General features: G+C 44.0%; 1 protein-coding gene across 4 annotated transcripts in view; it reads left to right on the forward strand.

The window, feature by feature from the left end:
- Positions 1-20,673, forward strand: part of Scn10a (sodium voltage-gated channel alpha subunit 10) — a 98,952-nt gene that overhangs the window by 45,919 nt on the left and 32,360 nt on the right. For 3 of the 4 annotated variants that reach the window (XM_087216497.1, XM_087216487.1, XM_087216489.1), the window contains 5 exons: positions 3,564-3,802; positions 6,266-6,439; positions 15,464-15,823; positions 17,386-17,832; positions 19,138-19,275. In XM_087216497.1, coding sequence (XP_087072623.1) covers positions 3,564-3,802; positions 6,266-6,439; positions 15,464-15,823; positions 17,386-17,832; positions 19,138-19,275 — 1,358 coding nt within the window. The remainder of the gene's footprint in view (positions 1-3,563; positions 3,803-6,265; positions 6,440-15,463; positions 15,824-17,385; positions 17,833-19,137; positions 19,276-20,673) is intronic. The other variant, XM_087216494.1, reaches the window with a different exon arrangement.

The following is a 20,673-nucleotide window of genomic DNA, read 5'->3' on the forward strand; positions in this document are numbered from 1 at the left end:
TTTCAAAAAGTTTGTCTGCAAAAGGGCAGAAGAGTAATATGACACTAGGGAGTAGGCAGAATTGAAGGGAGACTTTGGTTTTCACATTTTGAAGGTTTCTTGTTTGTTTGCTTTGAGTAGATTAGGAGGACCTGGAGAATGGGAGAGATTGAAGATTAGGGAAAAAGAGGGCATATTTAGCAGATTCCTGACATGGCAGTCAAAAATGCACAAGCATAGACCATTATCAAGAACAATACCTCTTTCCATGTGACAAGAGGGAAGTTCTTTCTGCAGACCCATGAAAGAAGGAGCCATCATCATGTTTCAAGCTAGGAAACTTGAGGTTCTTGTAGCCTCTGCTGTCTCCCAGACAGTCAAGATCAGCTACATTAACTTGGGTCACAAAGCTGAGCCTATTTTCTCATCATGCCCCACAGACAACCATGTCCACAAGCTTCCTCCTTCTGCACTACTTCCTGTGCCCTTTTTAGTGCCAAATTAGAACCAGAGGAGGACCACTTTTGTTCCAAAGAGAGATTATTGATTTTGTTCTGAGGATGTGCCAACTTCTCTAGAGAACTATGCTCTGCCAGTTATGACATTTGTAATTTCAAAAATTCACAGTAGGCAATAAAAACAGCTTGATAGTGAAAATATATAGTCTGATGTGTGGAAAAGAAATGGACATGTGTGTGTGAAAATATATGGACATAAATAAAAATAGCATATGACAAAAACACCATTTCCAATCCTCAAAGAAAAGGAGAAATTACTGAAAAAAGTAATGTTGATATAAATAATCAGAGCTTGGGAAAAACGAACACAATATCTTACATCTTTTCCACAATAAACTACAAACGCACCCAAGTTTTAAATGAAAAAATAAAATTAAAAAAAAAACTTTGCAGTAAGAAAAGCATCCTATACAGAGCATGAATGCGAGAAAACATGAAGCCAAATACTGATAAATCTGGATATATAAAAAGGTTTTAACTACTAATAAGGAAAAGGCACTGTTAGCAAAATTTAGATCACACAATTATTTCTATAAACTCATTTTATTCTGAAAAAGCATCTTGTGAGAAATATGAACATTAGAAATATGTGTGCAATGAAAACTATTTCCCTGCCACTAAAGACCCTCCAAGACAAGTGTGGTAATGCACACTTGTAAGCCTAGCATTTTGGGAAGCTGAGGCAGGAGGCTCACAAAGTTCAAGTGCAGCTTGGACCACAGCGATTTAGTGAAACTCTGTTTTTTAAAAAAAGAGGCTTAGGATGTAGCTCAGGGCAAAAGCCTTGGGTTCAACTCCAAGTACTGCAAAAAGTAAAAATAAAAATCAATAAAATCCTACCTGCTCCTCAGCCACCCAGTACATTTTTTCCTCTTGTATCCTGTAAGCAATAATCTGTGCACATGTGAGCGCACACATATCACATGTATAGGAATATATTTCTGTATGTCACAAGTCAGTCTGCTTTCTCCTTTTTCATAATGAACTTACCTAATTATTTCCTTTTTTGTTAGTCTGCTGGCAGTGCACAATGATTACATTCCCTGTGTGGAGTTGGTTGGCACATCTCAATTCTTTTTCATCCCCTTCCCCTCCCCTCCTTCCCCTCTCTGTCTCTTGGTCCCCATTCTTTTACAAAAGACCCATCTCCCTATTTCCTAGCATCCGTCTTTTACATTCTCCTTTATATTTTTGGTTTCTCATAAAGAGAAACCGTGCAATATATAAGCTTGTGGTGTCTGATTTATTTCACTTCACATTATGATCTCAAGGTACAGAGGACTAATATCTGGAAAGAACTCAAAAAACTGAGACCCCCTCCCAAAATAGAAGACCCAATCAAAAAATAGGCAATTGAAATGAATAGACATTTCTCCGAAGAACAAATGGCCAATAAATAGATGAAAAAATGTTTAATATCTCTGACCATTAGAGGAATGCAAATTAAAACAACACTCAGATTCCATTCTACTCCAGAAAAATTGGTTATCATCAAGAAACCAAATAATAGCAAATGCTGGTGAGGCTGCATGGAAAAAGGAACCCTTCTACATTGTTGGTGGGAGTGTAAACTAGCACAACCACTGTGGAGAGTCCTCAAAACACTGAAACTAGAAATTCAGTTTGATCCACCTATTCTCCTTCTAGGTATTTTCTCAAAAGAGTTGAAGACACCATGTTATAATTATTTCCTTTTATTATTATTCTAAATAGTGGACATCATATTTCTTTACTTGTACGGGTTGGCGTATCTACAGGACGTATGTCATGCAGGAAACTTACAGATAAACCGAAAGCTATGAAATTGCCCTCCAGAGACATAGAAATTTGGTGTAGGTATCTAAAGCAATGAGCCTAGTGTTCAAGGGAGAGACCAGAAGCTAGACATTTAATTAGGGGGAATCGGCATGGAAATGGTTCTCAACCTAATGTTCAGTGAGGTTACCTAGAGACAGGGGAAAATGGAGACTAAGGAGCAAATACTTGAGTTCTCCAACATTTAAAGTCAGGAAAGGAAGAGTGGGGACATGAACAGAAACCTAGAAGATATATCCAATGATAGAAATAGGAGAAAAATCAGATCAAGTTTTCGAAAAGAGTATGTAAATTATGTCAAATGTGTCAAGAAGCACAGGAGGATGAGGACTGGACTTTGACAGTATGAATTTGAAGGGTTAAAAGCGAGACACCAGAATCTGCAGCGAAAAATAGAAGACTCTTGCTATTAAAGTAGATGGAGAATATAGGGTCCAGGGGGACCTTTTTCAAAATTGAGACATAATTAAAGCTGGTTTACATGCTGACCAGACAGTCCAGAATGGAGAGAAGAGAACAACACACAAATCAAAGAGAGGAGCAACTCACTTGGGGTTTGGGGCTGAAAGCAGGAAGTAAATAGGGTGGCCCTGAAGGGATGCCAGAGATGTAGAGGTCCAGAAGAAGAGGTTCTTCTGAGAGAGATTTTGTGTTCTGAGTGAAATTAGAGGGAGCTCATCAGCAGAGAATGAGGCATTGAAGCCTGGAAGAGAGGAGGAAGTAAGACAGTAGTCTGGAAGGCTGAAGGAGTGGACTGAAATACAGAAGCAAGGCGTGATTGCTGGACTGGGACAGGCGAGGACTCATGAACCTCTAGAGGGAGCAGTAAGCATGGTTGTGTGTTTTGTCTAACCAGGTCTTCAGGATGCAGGGTAATCTGTGAGTTGGGTTTATTCAGTCAGTGTTTTGCTACGCAAGTACATTGGGGGAGGGGGGAAGGAAGTGAGGGTGTCTGCAAACAAGAGTGCAGAGGATGGGAGTAAAATCTAAGCTGGTTACATTGAGCAGTAAGGACAGATGAGGGCAGTAAAAACGTGTAAGGTCATTGACTTCAAGTCCCGGATGAGGGAGAGATTGGATTGCAGTTGCAAGGCTAATGGGGCTCAACAAGTAGGAAGCGGCAATCTTCAGGGAAGTGGGGGACTGAGGTTGAGATGTTGGAGGTGGTAGGTCCTGGCATGCCACAATGGAATAGGGGTCCAAGGTGACACACATGGCTGATGGCTGTCACTGCTCCCTCCTGTAATGCAGAACTCGAGGAGTCTGAACACAGGTGGCCACCCTGCCTGACCAGTTTGGCTCAGAAGTATCTGATCTGGGAGTGCTGCCCCACATGGGTAAAGCTCAAGGCAGTTCTCTTTGAGCTGGTGACAGACCCCTTCGCAGAGCTCACCATCACCCTGTGCATCGTGGTCAACACAGTCTTCATGGCCATGGAGCACCATGGCATGAGCTCCGCCTTCGAAACCATGCTGCAGATTGGCAACATCGTGAGTGACCTGCAGGCACTGCCTGCGTTGTTGTGGCTGGGGCTTTTTGTGGACTGGAAAACAGGCTGGTGGGTGTGCTGTTCTCATTAGCTGAGGACACAGTGGCAGTGCAGGAGATATGTGGACACTAGGCTCAGGAAGTCAAATCTGGGGGACCCAGGCTGAGCTGGTCAGAATGCTTTGGGATAAATAAGCACAAGAAAGTGGACAGAGAGAGCCCTGGGCTAGGAGCAGCTGGTTCCCCTTTCCAGAACATAGGACAGCCACTTGAATTCTGTGGATCTCAGTGGGCTGTACCTTGAAAGAAGGAAAAATGTCACTGTACCATCTAAAGAAAACTGAGGGACTTGTAAGTTTCCTTCCAATTTAATTAATGTTTATGACTGCAGTTAACAGCAGCTGTCATTTTAGGGCTGTCACTGAAGGACAGAAAGAGTGGAGGAGGGAAAGGTGGAGGGAGGGAGGGAGCACAGAAATATGCTTGCTCTAGTAGCAAAAGATCACAGAGTCAGAGCTTTCCTTTGCATCTAGTTTAGACATGATGCCATTTTACATTTTCCTCCATTATCTTGAGTATTCTTTGCTTGTAACAAGAAAAAATCCACACTAAATTTCACTTACGTACTGAATGAAGTATCTGACTCAGAGGAGGGACCTGCCCCAAACCTTACTCCACCCACAGGAATAGTAACAATGGCTAACTTTACCTGAACACTTGCTCAAGGCCAGACATGGTCTCAAGTGCTCTTCCTGGGTTATCTAACTCATTTTCACAACAGCCCTCTGTGATGGGGACTACTGTTAACCCCTTTCACAGACAGAAAGACTGAGACAGGAGGCTACATCATTTGTCCGAGATCATAGACTTAAGTAGCAGCACCAAGATTTGGACCCAGCTGACTGCCTTCCAAGCCCACGCCTCTTCATCCCAGGGCTGAATCATCTCACAAGCCCTGCTCTCGTGTGTGTCTGTGTGTGTGTGTGTGTGTGTGTGTGCACACATGATAAGCAGAAGCTAGGAAGCATCGGGGTCCTGTTTCCAGGTTCATGTTGGTGTCTACCCCTGTGAAGGTGGCCTACCAGATCTGCAAGGACCTATAGCTCCTCTGACCTCTCAGAGGCTGCAGCCCAGTGTAGAGCGGGTGCCAGAGGGAATGGGATTCCTCTTTCCTGGAAACCTGCCCTTCCCATTAGCCAGGGATGGGAAGGGGGCACAGCAGGGTCCAGAACTCTGTGGAGTCAGCGCCTCGTGTTTCAGTGCCACCAAAGCTAAGAGCTCATGTTCCACTTAGAGTTGAAATGAAGCTACTCCCTTATCTTACATGGGAGAAGTGGAGGCACGAGAGAGAAAAGGCCTTTCCCATTGTGCCCCCATTTTTTAGAAAGAGAGAGAGAGGAAAGGGAAAGGAAGAGAGGGAAGGGAGGGACCCATGTTGGTGCCTGTGATGAGTCCGGTGCTTTGTGAATGTTGCCATGCAGTTTCCATCACCCTCACAGCACAGAAAAAGAGCACATGACTCGGAGAGTGTAAGCACCTGCCCAAGGCTTACACAGCTTCTGCCAGCGGACCAGAGCCACCTGCCCTCCAGCCCACCACATCATGCTAACAGAGGGCACTGGTGTGATCTTTTGAACCACACAGCTCCTGTCTTGTGGCATTAGAAAGTCACCAATATCCTTGGCCTGTTTCCTTTGCTGTGAGAGGGATATAGTCCTGGTTCCCCAGGCTCATGAAAGGCCTTGATGAGAGCCTGAGGAAAAAGCACCAGACCCCAGGCACCTTACTTTCTTCCTTACTTGTCTCTTTTGCTGCTGGATTTTGTACGACCTGAGCCTCCATGTCAGCATTCTATCCTATGTAAGACAAGTTTAAAGACACTCATAGCCAAAAAGAATTGTAGAGACCATGTATTACTATCCTATTAATTGTTGTGATTTATAAATAAATTACTATCTGCCAGGCTCTTTACTAAGAACCACACAAGTATTGGTTCATCTTATACCCATTATATATATGAAGAAACTGAGGTACAAAAAGAATGCAGTACTTATCCAAGCTTAACACAAGCTGGGCTGAGTTGGAATTTTCATCTGGGTCTGTGTAGTCCCTCAGCCCATGCTTTTTAATCCTGGAATCAGACTGACTTCTCATTGACATAATTATAGAATAGGGGTCATCCTGATGGTTATCCACTTACTCCACTCCTGCTACCACCTGTATGGCAAAACCGAAGCCCAAGCTCAGCTGCACCTCACCCACACACCGTTCAGAAACTCCTCTGTTCTTCCACACCTACTGTTCCGTGCCTGAGCCTCAAGGGTCTGCAGACAGTGCAGAGTGGAACAGAACACAGTTAAAAAGAGTTGCTATTTTGGAAACCAGAGTTTTTCCTGCTGCTCCTTTTGTCATTGCCAGCTGGCCCCAGTGACCCCATTGTGATGAAAACTTATTTCTACCCACAGGTCTTTACCATATTTTTTACTGCTGAAATGGTCTTCAAAATCATTGCCTTCGACCCCTACTATTACTTCCAGAAGAAGTGGAATATCTTCGACTGCATCATCGTCACTGTGAGCCTGCTGGAGCTGAGTGTGGTCAGGAAGGGAAGCCTGTCTGTGCTGCGGACCTTCCGCTTGGTAAGGTTTTCTCTTGTCCACCTGGGCAACTCCCTCTGAGATCCAGGGAAACTGATTCCTAGGGACAGGCACTGTCTTTCAGGGGCTCCACCAGCCAGCTCCCCCCTTCCTCTCCTGCCTTATGTAAGGGAGGCAAGGGATGGCTTCTGCCAGCCTGGAGACTTGGGTCTCTGGGCCCTGCTTTCCACTGACTCAGAGTGCAGATGTGCCTGCTCCTCTTTGGGCCTTGGTCCCTCTACTCTACAAGAGGGGACTTCCAAGCACTGTCCTGCTGTCTTATCACATAACAATAAACTGTAGCAGCTCATATTTATTGAGTAGTTAACATGTGTAAAGCATGGTCCTGCACCTTTGACATAACATACCTCATTTTATGCTCACAACTCTGAGGGATGGTTGCTTTTAACATCCCAAGGGCCGGGGATTTAGCTCAGTGGTTTCACTGCCTGCTGCACAAGCGCAAGGACCTGAGTTCGATCCCCAGTACAAAAAAAAAAAAAATCCCATGGGTAGATGAGAAAACCTGAGGCACAGATGGTCAAATGATGACCCCAACATCTCCTAGCTTCCAAGAAAGCAAGCAAGTGGCAGCCTTGGCTCTACAATCCAAGTTGCCTTATTCCTGAATTCCTCTCCTTCCTACCTCAGAGTTGTTCTCTCATTTCCTGGTGCCCCAAATCACAGCCCAATCTCTCACTTACCCCCAAAACTGCCTCCTATTAGCCTCCTGGGTAGGCTCATCTCCAAACTCAGCTCCAGGACACCCTCTACAGGACAAGTTCCCCCATTCAGGGAGCTCCTGCCCTATTCCTAATAGAGCTGCCTTTGTCAGCCAAATCTGTCAGATTCCCTGGAGCTGAGTCTGAGGTCACTGGAGTCTCCCAAGTTCTCGAAGCCACCTGGAAAAAGTTTGGCATATTGTTGACTCTATGGAGTAGGAAAAAGGCCCAACGAAAGGCATGGCTTGGTGTTCTTGGTATTCTCTCAGTGCCAGATTGGAGCCCAGTGTCTAACTATGGAGCAAGATGGCAAAACAAAGAAGAGAGTGCCCTGCAAGTCTCCCCATGTGTTGGGCATCCAGAGGCTAAAGAGGTCACATGATTGAGTGGAACTGTGAGATCTAGGATGAAAGTCTGCCTAGGACCCTAGCATGGGGCCCAGGGAGACAGACCTGAGTCTTGGACTTGGTTTACCCAGGCTGGCAAACTCCAGTGCCTACAGGAAATGCAATATGGTGGGCCAAGGAAGAAGTATTGGGCCAGGATATTTCCCTCAGGTGAACAGGTAATTTATTCCTACTTGGGCAGAGCCAGCACAACACACAACTCCAGGGAGGGAAACTTACCTAAAAATCAAGGTGACTTATGACAAAAAGTCGGCCTATCCATTATTATTGTCAGTTTCCTTTTTTGTATGTGTGAGAAACCAGAAATCTATATTTTTATGGAATTGGTTATTAATTCAATGTCTAAAAATAATAACACTCTACAGACCACATAAAGCATGTTCTGAGACACCTTGTGTCATTCACCACTGGCCGATGCCGTCTGCCTAAGCTGACAGTGCCCTCCCATCTCTGGAGAGAAGAAGGGCAGCATGACTGGCAGAACTCTTTCTCCGTGACCTGGAAATCTTACAAGATCAAAGCTAAGCCTGCTTAGAATGTCAGACTTCTCTAGGTGTCTAGAAGTGATGTCAAGAGACAGGCACCTGAGCGAATAGTCAATGGGAGATACCCATGCATAGACACAGAGACAGCAAGAGTCCCTGTGCCTGGGGAATGCCCAAGATTAGTTCCCAGTGAAACATGAATATTTTGGTATACTTAGGGAAGTAAAGTGTACAATGTGTCTAAAGTCACAAGCCACCAAAACTACTTCACAAACTGGGTGTACAAAATTCTCCAGGTGCCTGCCTCCTGCCTCTTCCTGCTCTTAACATGCTAATCAATGCACAATTCTCTGACCAACCCACCAATCACACATACAGTACTTTCTTAGTGTCTGATCCACTTCCTTCATGACCTGGCTTGATTTCATACCTCATCAATGTTATTATACCCTTTGGAATAAACTCAATCAACTTTCCCCTCTGTCCTTAAGCAGAGCAGGGTTCTTGGCCAAACCCTACCCTGGAACCAAAGCCAAAGATGTCTCTGTACCATGTCTGCACCAGAGCTGTGGACCTTACTAGGAAAAAAACTGCACAGCCTTGCTGGTTAGTTTCATTTAATTGATAGGCTTTATTTTTCAGGCCAGTTTTAAATTTTCAGAAGAATTGAGCAGAGAGTACCAAGAGCTCCCCTATACGGCCACTTCCCTCTATGCCCCATTACCAACATGGTACATTTGTTACAAGTAACACTTGAATCATTTCCCATTTCTCTGATAATAAAATCCAGAGTCTTTATGATAGTGAACAAAGTCCTTCTGAGAGTGCATGATCAGGCCCTGCTATCTCTAAGCAATCTCCTCTTGCCTACTTTGCTCCTGCCAAAGAGGCCTCTTTTCTCTTCTTCCCACAGAACAAAACTCTGTCTAGTTTTTGGCCTTTGTGCATTTATCCCCTCCGCCTGGAATGCTTTTACCATAGATGTCACTTAGCTCAGTCCTTCTGAGCATTTGGTTCCAGTCACACATCCCCTCTCTCCAGAGGACCTCCCCAATCCTACTGTCTAAAAGAGAGCCCCTTGAAGATTTATCTTAGAATCTTTTAATTTTTTAAACACAAGCATATCATGTGCAAATAATGAGTTTTGTTTCTTCCTTTATAATTCTTACACCATTTGATTCTTCTTACTACGTCACTGTGCTGGCTAGGACATCCAGTACACTGTAGAAACTAAGTGTTAATAGCAGGCATTCTCGCTGTTTTCTTGATTGCAAAAAGAATGTTTTTAATATTTCGCTAGGTCTGACATTTGTGGCAGGTTTTTAAAACAACAACAAAAAAAGAAAACCTTATCAGTTTAGGAAGTTCTCTCTTGTTAAGAATATTTGTCATGAATGGAGATTTAATTTTTCAGACCATTGCTTGTGCATATAAGATAATCACATTAAGATTATCACATATTTTCTCCCTTAATCTGTTAAATTGGTGAATTATATTAATTGATTTTCTAGTGTTAAATCCATTCTGCACTCCTGGAACAAATACAACTTGATCATAGTGCCTTTTTAAAACACATTTGCAAATTCAGTTTGCTAAATCATCTTTTAAAGAACTTTGCAGCCATATTGATGAGGAATATTTGAGTAATAATTTGCCTTACTTAATTATCTTTACCAGGTTTTGGTGTCAAAGTATCAAAGTTATACAAATCTCCATAAGCACAGCTGAGGAATGTTTCTCTTTTTCTATACCTAACTTTTGAATAAGATTAGAATCATTTGTTCCTTGTAGGTTTGATAGCATTCACTAGGGAAGCCATCTGAAGGTCAAGATTTTCATTACTGATTCAGTTTTCTTAATAGTGATGAGACTAGTCAGATGTTCTATTTCTCAAATTGGCTTTTCATAAGTTTGTTTTTTCTAAGAACTTTTCTTCCTATCTAATTTTTAAGTTTGGTGGAATAATTTGTGCATACTATGTTCTTATCTTTGCAGGATGGATATCACCTGTATTGTGCCACCTTTTTCATTCTTAAGAATAATGATTTGTGCTTTTTCTTATCATTTTTCATTAGTCTTGCCAAAGATCATCAATTTAATTAGTTTTTCCAAAGAACTAGCTTTAGCTTGTTGATCACTTCTATGTCATTGATGTTTTCCTATTTCAATAAATCCTGAATCTTATCTTAATTATATTCTCTACATACTTTTTTCTTTTCCAACTTCTTAAGATGCAATGAGGCCCATTTTATTTTCCAATATATTCATTTAAGACTTCAATTTTCTTCTAAGAACTGCTTTAATATGTAGAATGTTCCTTGTTGTTTGGTTCTAAATACTTCTTAATTTCAACTTTGATTTATTCTTTGACTCAAAGGTTAATTAGAAGCATGATTCTTAATTTCAAAATATATGTGGTATTTCTAGTTATCTTTATGCCGCTGAGTCTTAGCTTAATTATGTTATAGTCAGGGAACATATGCTCTATGATTTTAATGCTTTGAAATTTACTGGTAATTTCTGTTTGGCTCAGTATATTGAAAATGTTCTTTATGTACTTTTAAAAATGTATCTTCTGCAGTTGTAGGGTGCAATACTCCACATATACCTATTGGGTAAAGAAATTTCCTTATGTGGTACATTCTATATCCCTACTTATTATCATCTACTGCTTGTTCTAGCAATTACCAAGAAGGTGATATACAAAAATATCTCCCACCATGATTATCACATGTCTGCTTCTCATGTGGCTGTACCTGGAATCTGTATTATTAAGTGCATACATATTTTAAGTTGTTATATCTTCTCAGTAAGGTGAAACTTTTGTTATGAAGATTGACCTTCTTTATCTCTAGAAATATTTTTTCCTTTAAAATTATCCTCGCTAATTATCCTTGCTTTAAAATTATCCTGAAATTAATTAAATAACACTGCTAGAATTGCTTTAGAATTTGGTTTTGGTTTAGAATTTGTCTAAACCAAAGGATGGCTTTTAATCCATCCTTTTATGTGCAACCTTTGTGTATCCTTGTATTTTTTATGTTTCTTGCAAGCAGCATACAATCAGATTTGGGATTCTTAGTTTTTACATTTCAATCTTTGTCTTTTAGCCAAAGCATTTAGTCTATCTATTTTATAGTGAATACTGAGATACTGTGTTTGGCTATGTCCTTATCATTAGATTGATCACTCTTTCCCCCCAGAATTTCTTAATTTATTTTGGCTAATACCATATATTTTTCCTTGTATTACTTCCTCTTCTATTTATTTGGAAACTAAATACTCCTTTTTTATTCTTTGAGCAGTTTCCTTAGGAATTACAGCATAATAGCCAGGCATGATGGCACTTCTGTAATCTAAGCTACTCTCAAGGCTGAGGCAGGAAGATCATAAATTTGAGGCCAGTCTGGGCAACTTAGTGAGACATTGTGTCAAAAAAAAAAAAATTTAGATGGGCTACCATGCTGGAAGAAAGAAAGAAATAAGAAATAAGAATTACAGTATGAACAGTTAACTTAGTCAAAGTAAAAACTTAGCTAAAATCTTTTTCCTCCAAAACAACTTTTCATTCCAATTATCCCTTCCCAAGTTATATTCATATTAAATATATTTATCTTCTTTTAAAAAATAATTTATGAGGCTGAGGGTATAGCTCAGTTGTAGAGCATTTGCTTAGGGTCCTGGGTTCAATCTCTAGCTCTACAAATAATAATAATAATAATAACAATAATTAATTAATGATAAGCAATGGTAGCTGTTGTACAGACGATTCAAAAACTCAACAGCTGAACCCAATAAAGGTTTATTTCACACTCTTAGCAAAACCTAATACAAGCCAGGCAGCGGTACTTGAGAGTCTTTCAATAAATGACTTCGCCACATCTGAAAGGACAGGACCTTCAAAGTTTGCCTCTTGTCATGGAAAAATGTTAGGCCAAGGTCTGAGTTTTAAATGGTCAAGGATTTTTCAGTGAAGGCTCATGGTTTGTCATGCAATTCAATTCCTTCCAAAACTTAGATGGCTTCGGACCTCTAGTATGCTACACCAGTACATTCCTTGACAAAGTTCTCCGTGCCACCTTCTTCTTTTGTTTTTCTGCCCCTATACCTTTCTCTCAAGAGAAATGGTGGCTACAGCAGTCATGTAATCTTTGCTAAGAACTGCAAAATCTATTGCAAAATCTAACTAGTCTTCAGTACCTAAAGATTTGCTCCCATTGTTTACTGTTTGGAATTTAGAGGCAGTGTTCTTTTCCAAATCTTCAAGGATCTAAACTTCTGGACTCTGTCCTTTCATTTCTTATAAATCAGTCTAATATTTCCTGGGCTCATCTCTTTCTTATCATGCCTTGTGAAACACAGTCAATTACAATGGACACACAACAGTAAGTTTTTACAAACCCTTCTAGGCCTGCTGGCTTATGAGCCTTGGGGCCAACCCCAGAATTACTGCAAGCAATGTTTTGCCACTGACTAACACAGATCAACATTTTCCAAGTTTCTTATACCAGTTTCCTTGCTGCCATCCAATGATTGCACTAAGCCAGTGCCACACATTGGATGTTTTTGAAATAGCAATACTTTTTAATGTACAAATTCTACATTACTCAAAATATATACAGCTACAGTGACACCCCCCCAGGCTGTGTTAAATCAGATAGTTAATTAAGTTTAACTGTGTTAAATAAGAGCGGTTTCTAACCCACAGCACTTCCCATGCTAGTAGGGAAGCTCTCCTGGGAGTGTTTATGCCAACTAGTGACTCAGGGTTTCTGGATTATCCTAACTTGTGACATTACCACCTTCTGTGGTGACTCCTGTGGTGACCACAGAAGAGGAAAAGAAAGTGCAGGGCATTTTAGGCTATGTCTGAAAGTCATGTGTGCTACTTTTTCCTTCCTCTCAGTCTCCTAAGTCAGAACCCAATAACATGACTCCAGTTACATGTACGTGAACCTGAAAAGCAAGTCTTCCTTTGGAACTGGATAGAGGAAAAGTAAATTTCTCATATTGATTTAATTTTTGGCTACAAACTGTTCATTTCGTTGGTGGGTCATCAACACACTTAAGATTTTATTGTCCAGCATTTTCTGTGATATTTGATAAAAAGAGGGACCCAAGTGAGACCTGATATACTCTGTCCTGTTAACCTACACCTTGATATTTTCAGAAGTGCAAGCTGAATTTCATTGCCCAGGGGTGACATCCCCAGTAGAAGACAGGTGTTAGGCTGACTTTTCTAGAAATAAAGCATCCTCACAAAAGAAAGCTGAAAAATATAGAAGTTTCAGATGAGGAATTGGCTTCAAGTAATTTCTATCTAAATATATCCACACCACAGTTACCAACTTTGCTTTTGTTTTTCAGTGCTGGGGATTGAACCCAGTGGCTCATACATGCTAGACAAGTGCTGTACAACTGAGCTACAGCCTCCGCTTGATTATAAGTTATAATGTGATAATAGGAAGAGATTCCTTTGACATAGTGCTATGCTGGGTAAAGACTAAGGTGAATAATTAGATGGGCAGAGGTGAGGGTAGAGGGATATGGATACAGGTGAACTTCTCTCCTGTAGTGATTATAGCATCAGTGAGAGCCAGCCAGGTGGTATGTCTTTATAGCCCCAGCAGCAGGCACATAGATATGTGTTGACTGACTGGCTAACAGTAGGGACGTCAAACTGGTGTCCGAAGAACAGCAAGTGGGACAGATCCTGTTTTATTGTCTTTTATAAAGACAACAAAAAATAATGGAAGATGACTTCATTAATGTCCTATGGTGAAGAATACATACATTTTTCTTATAGTTTAGCAAGAGCTTTTTAGGGGCTGCTCTCTAAGGAGATTCTCATATTAATTTCTAGCCTACCCCCTTCAACTAAGGAACCCATGGAATCACACAGCCAGGTGTAGTTGAGGCAAGCGTCAGTGTCTGATGCTTTTGCTCAGGGCCGGTCAGCATGTCCCAGTGTCCCTCAGTGTCCCAGGCATGTGGCCCAAGGCTTTGTGGCTTGGCTGTTATCCAGTGTGAGGCCCTCATCTGGCCTCTGCATTTGCATTTGCCCAGAATTTCCTAAAAATGGAGACTATGATCAAATGTGTTAGTTAGCAAATTTCCCCCAACACCCTCCACAAAAGGGCTCTTTCTGGTGCCTAGCACTCAGTTTTTATTTGTTTGACATCTGCCTCTGGCCAGTCCACACCAGACTTGGTGCTTTAAGCTCTGCTTCCAGCGTGAGGAGAGTAAGTCCTTCCCCATCACCTAGAGAAGTGAACACAGTACTTACTGTGTAAGAGCCTTCAATCTGCTCCTAAGTGATTCACTCTGCTGCCTGGGGACAGAATTGTTATAGCACTGTTCTGTTCAGCACTGCATCCTAGCACTGAAGCCTGAGCTTGGCTCCTAGTAGGTGCTCCATAAGATACACACACTCACTCACTGACTGACAGCATTCACTAGTGACTTCAAGAACCCCACCAATGCATTGTTAGATGTTTGTATGTCTTTATGCACAGTGCTTTTGCTCTCTTGTGGGACTTAGCATATTTGCGTTACATTGAAGACCTGTGTAGTCTTCATCTTATCTCAGTGACTAAACCATTGGTTCCATGAGAGCAGGAGCCCTCCACTCTCTCCATGTGCTGGCAGGGTAGCACAGAGCCATGGCTTGTATGGTTGGCATGTATTAGATGGAAAGCTTGGGATGATATGAACATGGATGCTCAGTCCAGGAAATCACAGGCACTGAAATTTCAGAGCTAGTGGGGATGACAGATATTGTCTACTGCCCCAAGACAAGAAATGCCCTAAAAGATGACTGCCTAGTACCTACCCAACGAAGTGGACCATGCTCCCGCTGAGGGAGACTAGCCTGTCTTCAGGTCAAGAATAAGCTGTTCTCACATATTCATGACCCTCACCTTACCCCAGTGCACAACCCTAGTTCAGGTCCACATCCAGGCCTGTGGCTACAGAATAGAGCAAGACACCCACCTCTGCTGCAGCCAGTGCAGTATGTTGATACTCAGGGACCACAAAAGGCTGAGTGCATTTTAAAGAGCAAAATAAAAGAGAGATGATAGGAAACAGGGAGATAGATTTTGTGGAGAGGGAAGGGGATCTGGGAATGGGAAGAAATGGGAGAGAATGGGAGGGGAAAAGGAAGTAAAAAGGATCAAGTTGCAAGATGTGTGTGTAGCAATTCCCCACACAAATGTATTTATGTAATGCAAATATATACTAATAGACAATATACATGGAGTCTAAGAAAGAGAGAAAGAAAGAAAGCTCTAACTACAGCTTCCAGGGTACACCCATCTGAACTGGAGAAGCCGTCTGTGCTTTCCAGCCAAGGCTCTAGATGAAAGGTGAGACAAGCTTCCAGGGCCAGATGAGGTCTCTGCTTCTCCACAGCTGCGAGTCTTCAAGCTGGCCAAGTCCTGGCCCACCCTGAACACACTCATCAAGATCATCGGCAACTCGGTGGGGGCTCTGGGGAACCTGACCATCATCCTGGCCATCATTGTCTTCATTTTCGCCTTGGTTGGCAAGCAGCTCCTCGGGGAGGCCTACTTCACCCAACAGGCAAAGCTGACGTTGCCGGGTGACAGGGAGCCCCGCTGGCACATGATGGACTTCTTTCACTCCTTCCTCATCATCTTCCGGATCCTCTGTGGGGAGTGGATCGAGAACATGTGGGCCTGCATGGAAGTTAGCGAGAAACCCATATGCCTCATCCTTTTCTTGACCGTGATGGTACTAGGGAACCTGGTGGTGAGTAGGAGCCCCACTGGGGCCCTGTCTTGTGGGAATCAAGGAGGCTTCTGGGTCATGCTAAGAAGCCTTGACCTTGTCCACTTTATGCCCACATTGCCCCCCTGGATGGAAAGTCTTCAAACTTCTCAGTCCCACGGGGCACGTGATAAGAAGCGTGCCTTGGGAGGCAGCCCAACTTGCAGAAATAAGCACATGTGACAGAGAAGAAAAAATTCCTTTCCACTATTTACTAACTGGGTGACCCAGGGCAAGAGACTGAATCTCCCCAAGCCCTAATTTCCTTCAAATCAAGAATGGACATACTGGGAGAATTAACTTCAAAAGATGACATATGCAGATTGCCTAGTACCACATCTGAGAACTCAATAAAGGGTAGTCGTTCCCAGTAGAAGGAAAATCTTCTCCCCTACATGGGTTGCTCAGAAGATATTTTCTTAAGACAGTAAGAACTGACTGATTTCTTGGTTCCAGGTCAGAGCAGAGAGATGAGATGAAAGAGAGAAGCTGGAAAATGCCCATCTCATCATACATTCCAAATCTACTCCAGGTTTAGGGAAGCCCCTTGGAGATCTTCCTGCCCATTAGCAGTTAGCCCTAATTCTCCTCTCCCCCCACTTATCTGGGTATAGACATCCAGCACAATGTCTCTGGGATGCATATGGTCTTTCCAAGAGCCCCTTTCTTATTGCCTGGGAAATCAATCAGTTTGGATATTTTTTGGCAGCACTGGCAATTGAACCCAGGACCTTTGCACTAAGCTACATCGCCAGTCCTTGTATTATTTTTAGACAGGATCTTACTAAGTTGCCCAAGCTAGGCTCAAACTTGCAATCTTTCTGCCCTCAGCCTCCAAGAGTGCATGCTCCTTCACACCTTGCTTAATGTGGATTTATTTTGTGTAAAAGTTTTACAGACAGGAGAAACTCAACTAAGAGAAGGTAATGTAAGAGCACACGGAAGTCCTCTGAATCTTTCCCACCTGACCCTGATCCTGATCCAGAGATACGCCCCTGTCTGCACCCCCAAGTCAGGGCTGCCCAAAGCTCCTTCCTCCTAGGCCAAGCTCCTTCCCTGCAGATGCACAGGTCCCCTGATCCTCAGGCAAAAAGTTTGCCTCTCTAAGAATTTTTACACCCTCCATGTCATTTCATCTTCACACCTACTCTGAATGTAGGGGCCCCCACTCCCTGCTTACAGAGGAAGAATGTGAAGTTAGAAGCAGTGAGTTGTACCCAGGATTCCAGAGTGAGGAATAAAACTGAGGGCTTTGGAAATGAGGGTGGATTGCTCCTCTCTGTTGACCTTGAATGTCCCTTTGTCACTGGGTGAACCTCACTGTGTTGGAGAATGTGCTTTCCAGACCTTAGCAGGTCACCCTGGGACATCCTGAGGGTCCCCTCACCTGCTCTCAGAATGACCATTCTCCCAAGAGGCAGGGTACCAGGTGGGTGAGGAAGGCTCAGGCTGTGACTGTCCTGCCATCCAGCTGCCCTCCAGGTGGCCAAGGAGGAGCTCAGCTCATTGATTGTTCTATCTCACCTTCCATGCCTTCTCTCCAGGTGCTCAACCTGTTCATTGCCTTGCTGCTGAACTCTTTCAGTGCCGACAACCTCACAGCACCTGAGGACGACGGGGAGGTGAACAACCTGCAGGTGGCCCTGGCACGCCTCCAGGTGTTTGGCCGCCAAACCAGGCAGGCCCTTCGAAGCTTCTTCCGCAGGCCCTGCCTGCTCCCTAGGCCCAAGGTGGAGCCACAGCTGGCAGCAAAATCCCCACTCTCCAGCCCCAAGGCTGAGAACCACATTGCTGCCGAGGCTGCTCCAGGAAGCCCCAGAGCACTGCCACTTCTCAGAGGCCACAGGGATGAGCACAGTGACCTTATCGCTGATCCTAACTTGTGGGTCTCTGTGCCCATTGCGGAGGGCGAATCTGACCTCGATGACTCAGAGGATGATGGAGAGCAGGGTGCTCCAAGCTCATGGCAGGAAGTGACCCCGGAAGGACAGGTAAGAGTGCTCCCCCAGGAAGCAGCCACAGGAAGCAGGGAGGGCATCAGGGTGAGAGCCACTCGGCACAAGGGAAATTTCGGGAATGAGGCTTTCCAGTAGTGGATTGGCATGGCCTTCAAGAGTCCCTGTCAAGCCAGGCATAGGATACTTTGCCATACAGAAGCTGAAACTGCCAAGTTCTTCAGAGGAGGTGGCCTCTCTGAAGGGGCTGGAAAAAAAAGATCACAACCCCCTACACAGGCAAACAGGGAGCAGGGGCAGCAGGTAAGTCCCAGGCCACCCTGAGGTGCTTAGACCATGTCTTTCACACAGCTGCCCCCTTTGATGGACTCAGCCCATACCCTGCACATGAGATGCTGATGATTTTCTTCCAACAATAGGATATTGTCCAAGAGCAGGCTTTTCTAATCTCCAACAGCATCTGAAGAAGTCCTGAGTATTGCATGACTCATCTATTGACAACTGACATCATAGGAAAATGATACTCCTTTCAAAGGGCTTTAAACCACATTTAAACCTTTTGAGATACACACACACACACACACACACACACACACACACACTTGAATACTTTGCCCAGTTTCTTATTACCTTAAGCTGTTATATCAGCCCTCATTAACCCCTTCTCCATGACTAGGGCACACTTCTGCACCAGGTGGGAAGGCAGGGATCCAGGAGGTCCTCCCAACATGGGGCTGCTAGCCAGGCCTCTGCATGGCCTCAGACAGCCGTGCTTTGAGTCTGCAGCTCCTCCTTAGCCTTCTTCCTCTACTGTCACTCCTTGGGTTCCAGCAGCTGCTGTTATCAGCTGCCATTTTTTCCATGCCTTTCTCTGGGTGACAGCCAAGGACAGGGTGTCACCATCCCTGGAGTAAAGGATATGACTCTATGATGGCTGTCAGAAGCATTTTGGTTACTTTGGAGTCCTTTGAGGAAGATCTAGATGACCAAGTTCCATGCCGGTCTGACTTCTGGACAAGTAATAATGGTTGTGGCTAGCATCTACTGAGCCAAGCTCTTCCTGCAGAGTATAAGTATAAACATATTTAGTCATCAAAATAACAGAATGAGGTAGATCTTGCCTTTGAAATTTTGTAGAAGGGGAAAAAAGATCACAAAGGTTAAATAACTTGCCCCAAGGTCACATAGCTTCTAAGGAATGGGGCCACCAGTTAAATACAGATCAATCTGGCTATACAGACTTTGTGGTTGCCTCACATAAATGTGTTACTTGCATGCCTGGAGTCCTAGATCTGACACCTATAACTGACTCAGGTGCCATTTGGGACCCACTGTCATTAGGAGCAGCTACAGCAAGCTGGGAGGCATGAGGACTACCTGACACCCAGGAGCCCAGGCTCTGGGACATCCTCTGAGGACCTGGCTCCATACCTGGGTGAGAAGTGGAAAGGCAAGGGTGCTCCCCCAGTTCCTGCAGAGGTAGGTATGTGAGCTTCCTGGAGAGCTGCAACAGCCAGCCAGACACCTCCCAGAGGGCTGAGAGCACTGCAGGACAGCGATGGGCTGGGTGTTCCAACCACACTAACCAAGTAGCCTCATTCCTCATCCTGGGAATACCCCAATCCCTCCCAGCCTCTGGCTGATGGGTACATTTCAACTTTCACCCTGGCACTGGCTGAATGTAGGGATGGGAAGAAAGAATGAGCTCTACTCAGGCCAGTTCCTCAGCCCCTCTGAGCCTCCGTGTCTTCATCTGTGAAACTACACAATGATGCCTCCTTGGCAGGATTATTTTGAGGCTTAAGTGAGATGTCGCTTGTCAGATGGTTAGCTCCTGCCTGAAATGGAATAAGTGCCCAGGAAGTGACAGCCAAGAAAAAAAGGAAACAAAAGACAGTGCACAAAGAAAGTCAAATATCTTTCAGGGGCAGCAGATAAAGGTTGGAGGCACTCAGGGATGAGGAAGTCCTTCGCATGATGCACCTCCACTGTCTATGGTCCACATCATTGTCTTTAGCCAAAAGCAGACAGGGGCTGGAGAGGGGCTGTCTGCAGGGGAGAAGGGAGATGACAGCTTCACAGATGGGGTGGGAGGAAGACTCGGGGTAAAGGACGTCCTTCTAAGGTAAAAATTAACTGTGTGGTGTCAATTGCAGATCTTGAAAGAAAACAATCTATAGGCAAAGGGTAAAGGTTCAACATCTTTACTACACTATAATAATTCAAGAATTTAATTCAGCATCAAGCCCCTGAAGTGGAGACTGTGTGGCCCGCACAAGGCTAGGCAAAGATAAGGCAGAAAACAAACCCCCAAAGATACCTGGCCCTTCAGTGTGAGGAGTGCCAGCTACTGGTCACACAGCCCAGGGCAGGCTGACCACAGAGGGCCGGAGAACAGAGGGGGCTGAGAAGGGACATGGGGGCTGTGGATGAACAAGAGCCATGGGTTCCCAGTGGGTGCAGGTTGTTGTGCTCTGCACATGGATGATACGTTCCCTTCAGAGCCTTCTAAGGACTCTCCTGGCTGGTTTGCCCTGCTCGATGTTTTCAGTGTACAACTTCTGGGTGTTGGTTTTGTTTTTGTTTCTTGTGCATGACCCAGACCAGGCAAGGAGGGGCTGACAGCGACAGATGGGGACCCACCCTACCATTTGGGTCCATTAGCCAAGCTATCAAGTTTACTAACCCAAGAGCAGCTTCAGCTCCTAATTGAATTCATCTGGAGACATTATAGGGCTCCAGCTGCCAGGAGGGCAGCAAGGCCCCTGCAGCTTTGCTCCCTGATTAAATATTTAAGGCCAGTGAAAGCTGAGAATCTTTATGAGTGTAATTATGGTGTCTCGGGCCATCACCAGCACTCCATCAGGGCCTAGAGGT

Source organism: Heterocephalus glaber, unplaced genomic scaffold (assembly GCF_053883595.1).
Source record: "Heterocephalus glaber isolate CG9 unplaced genomic scaffold, H.glaber_assembly_v1.0 deba00000122, whole genome shotgun sequence".
Lineage (NCBI taxonomy): Eukaryota > Metazoa > Chordata > Mammalia > Rodentia > Bathyergidae > Heterocephalus > Heterocephalus glaber.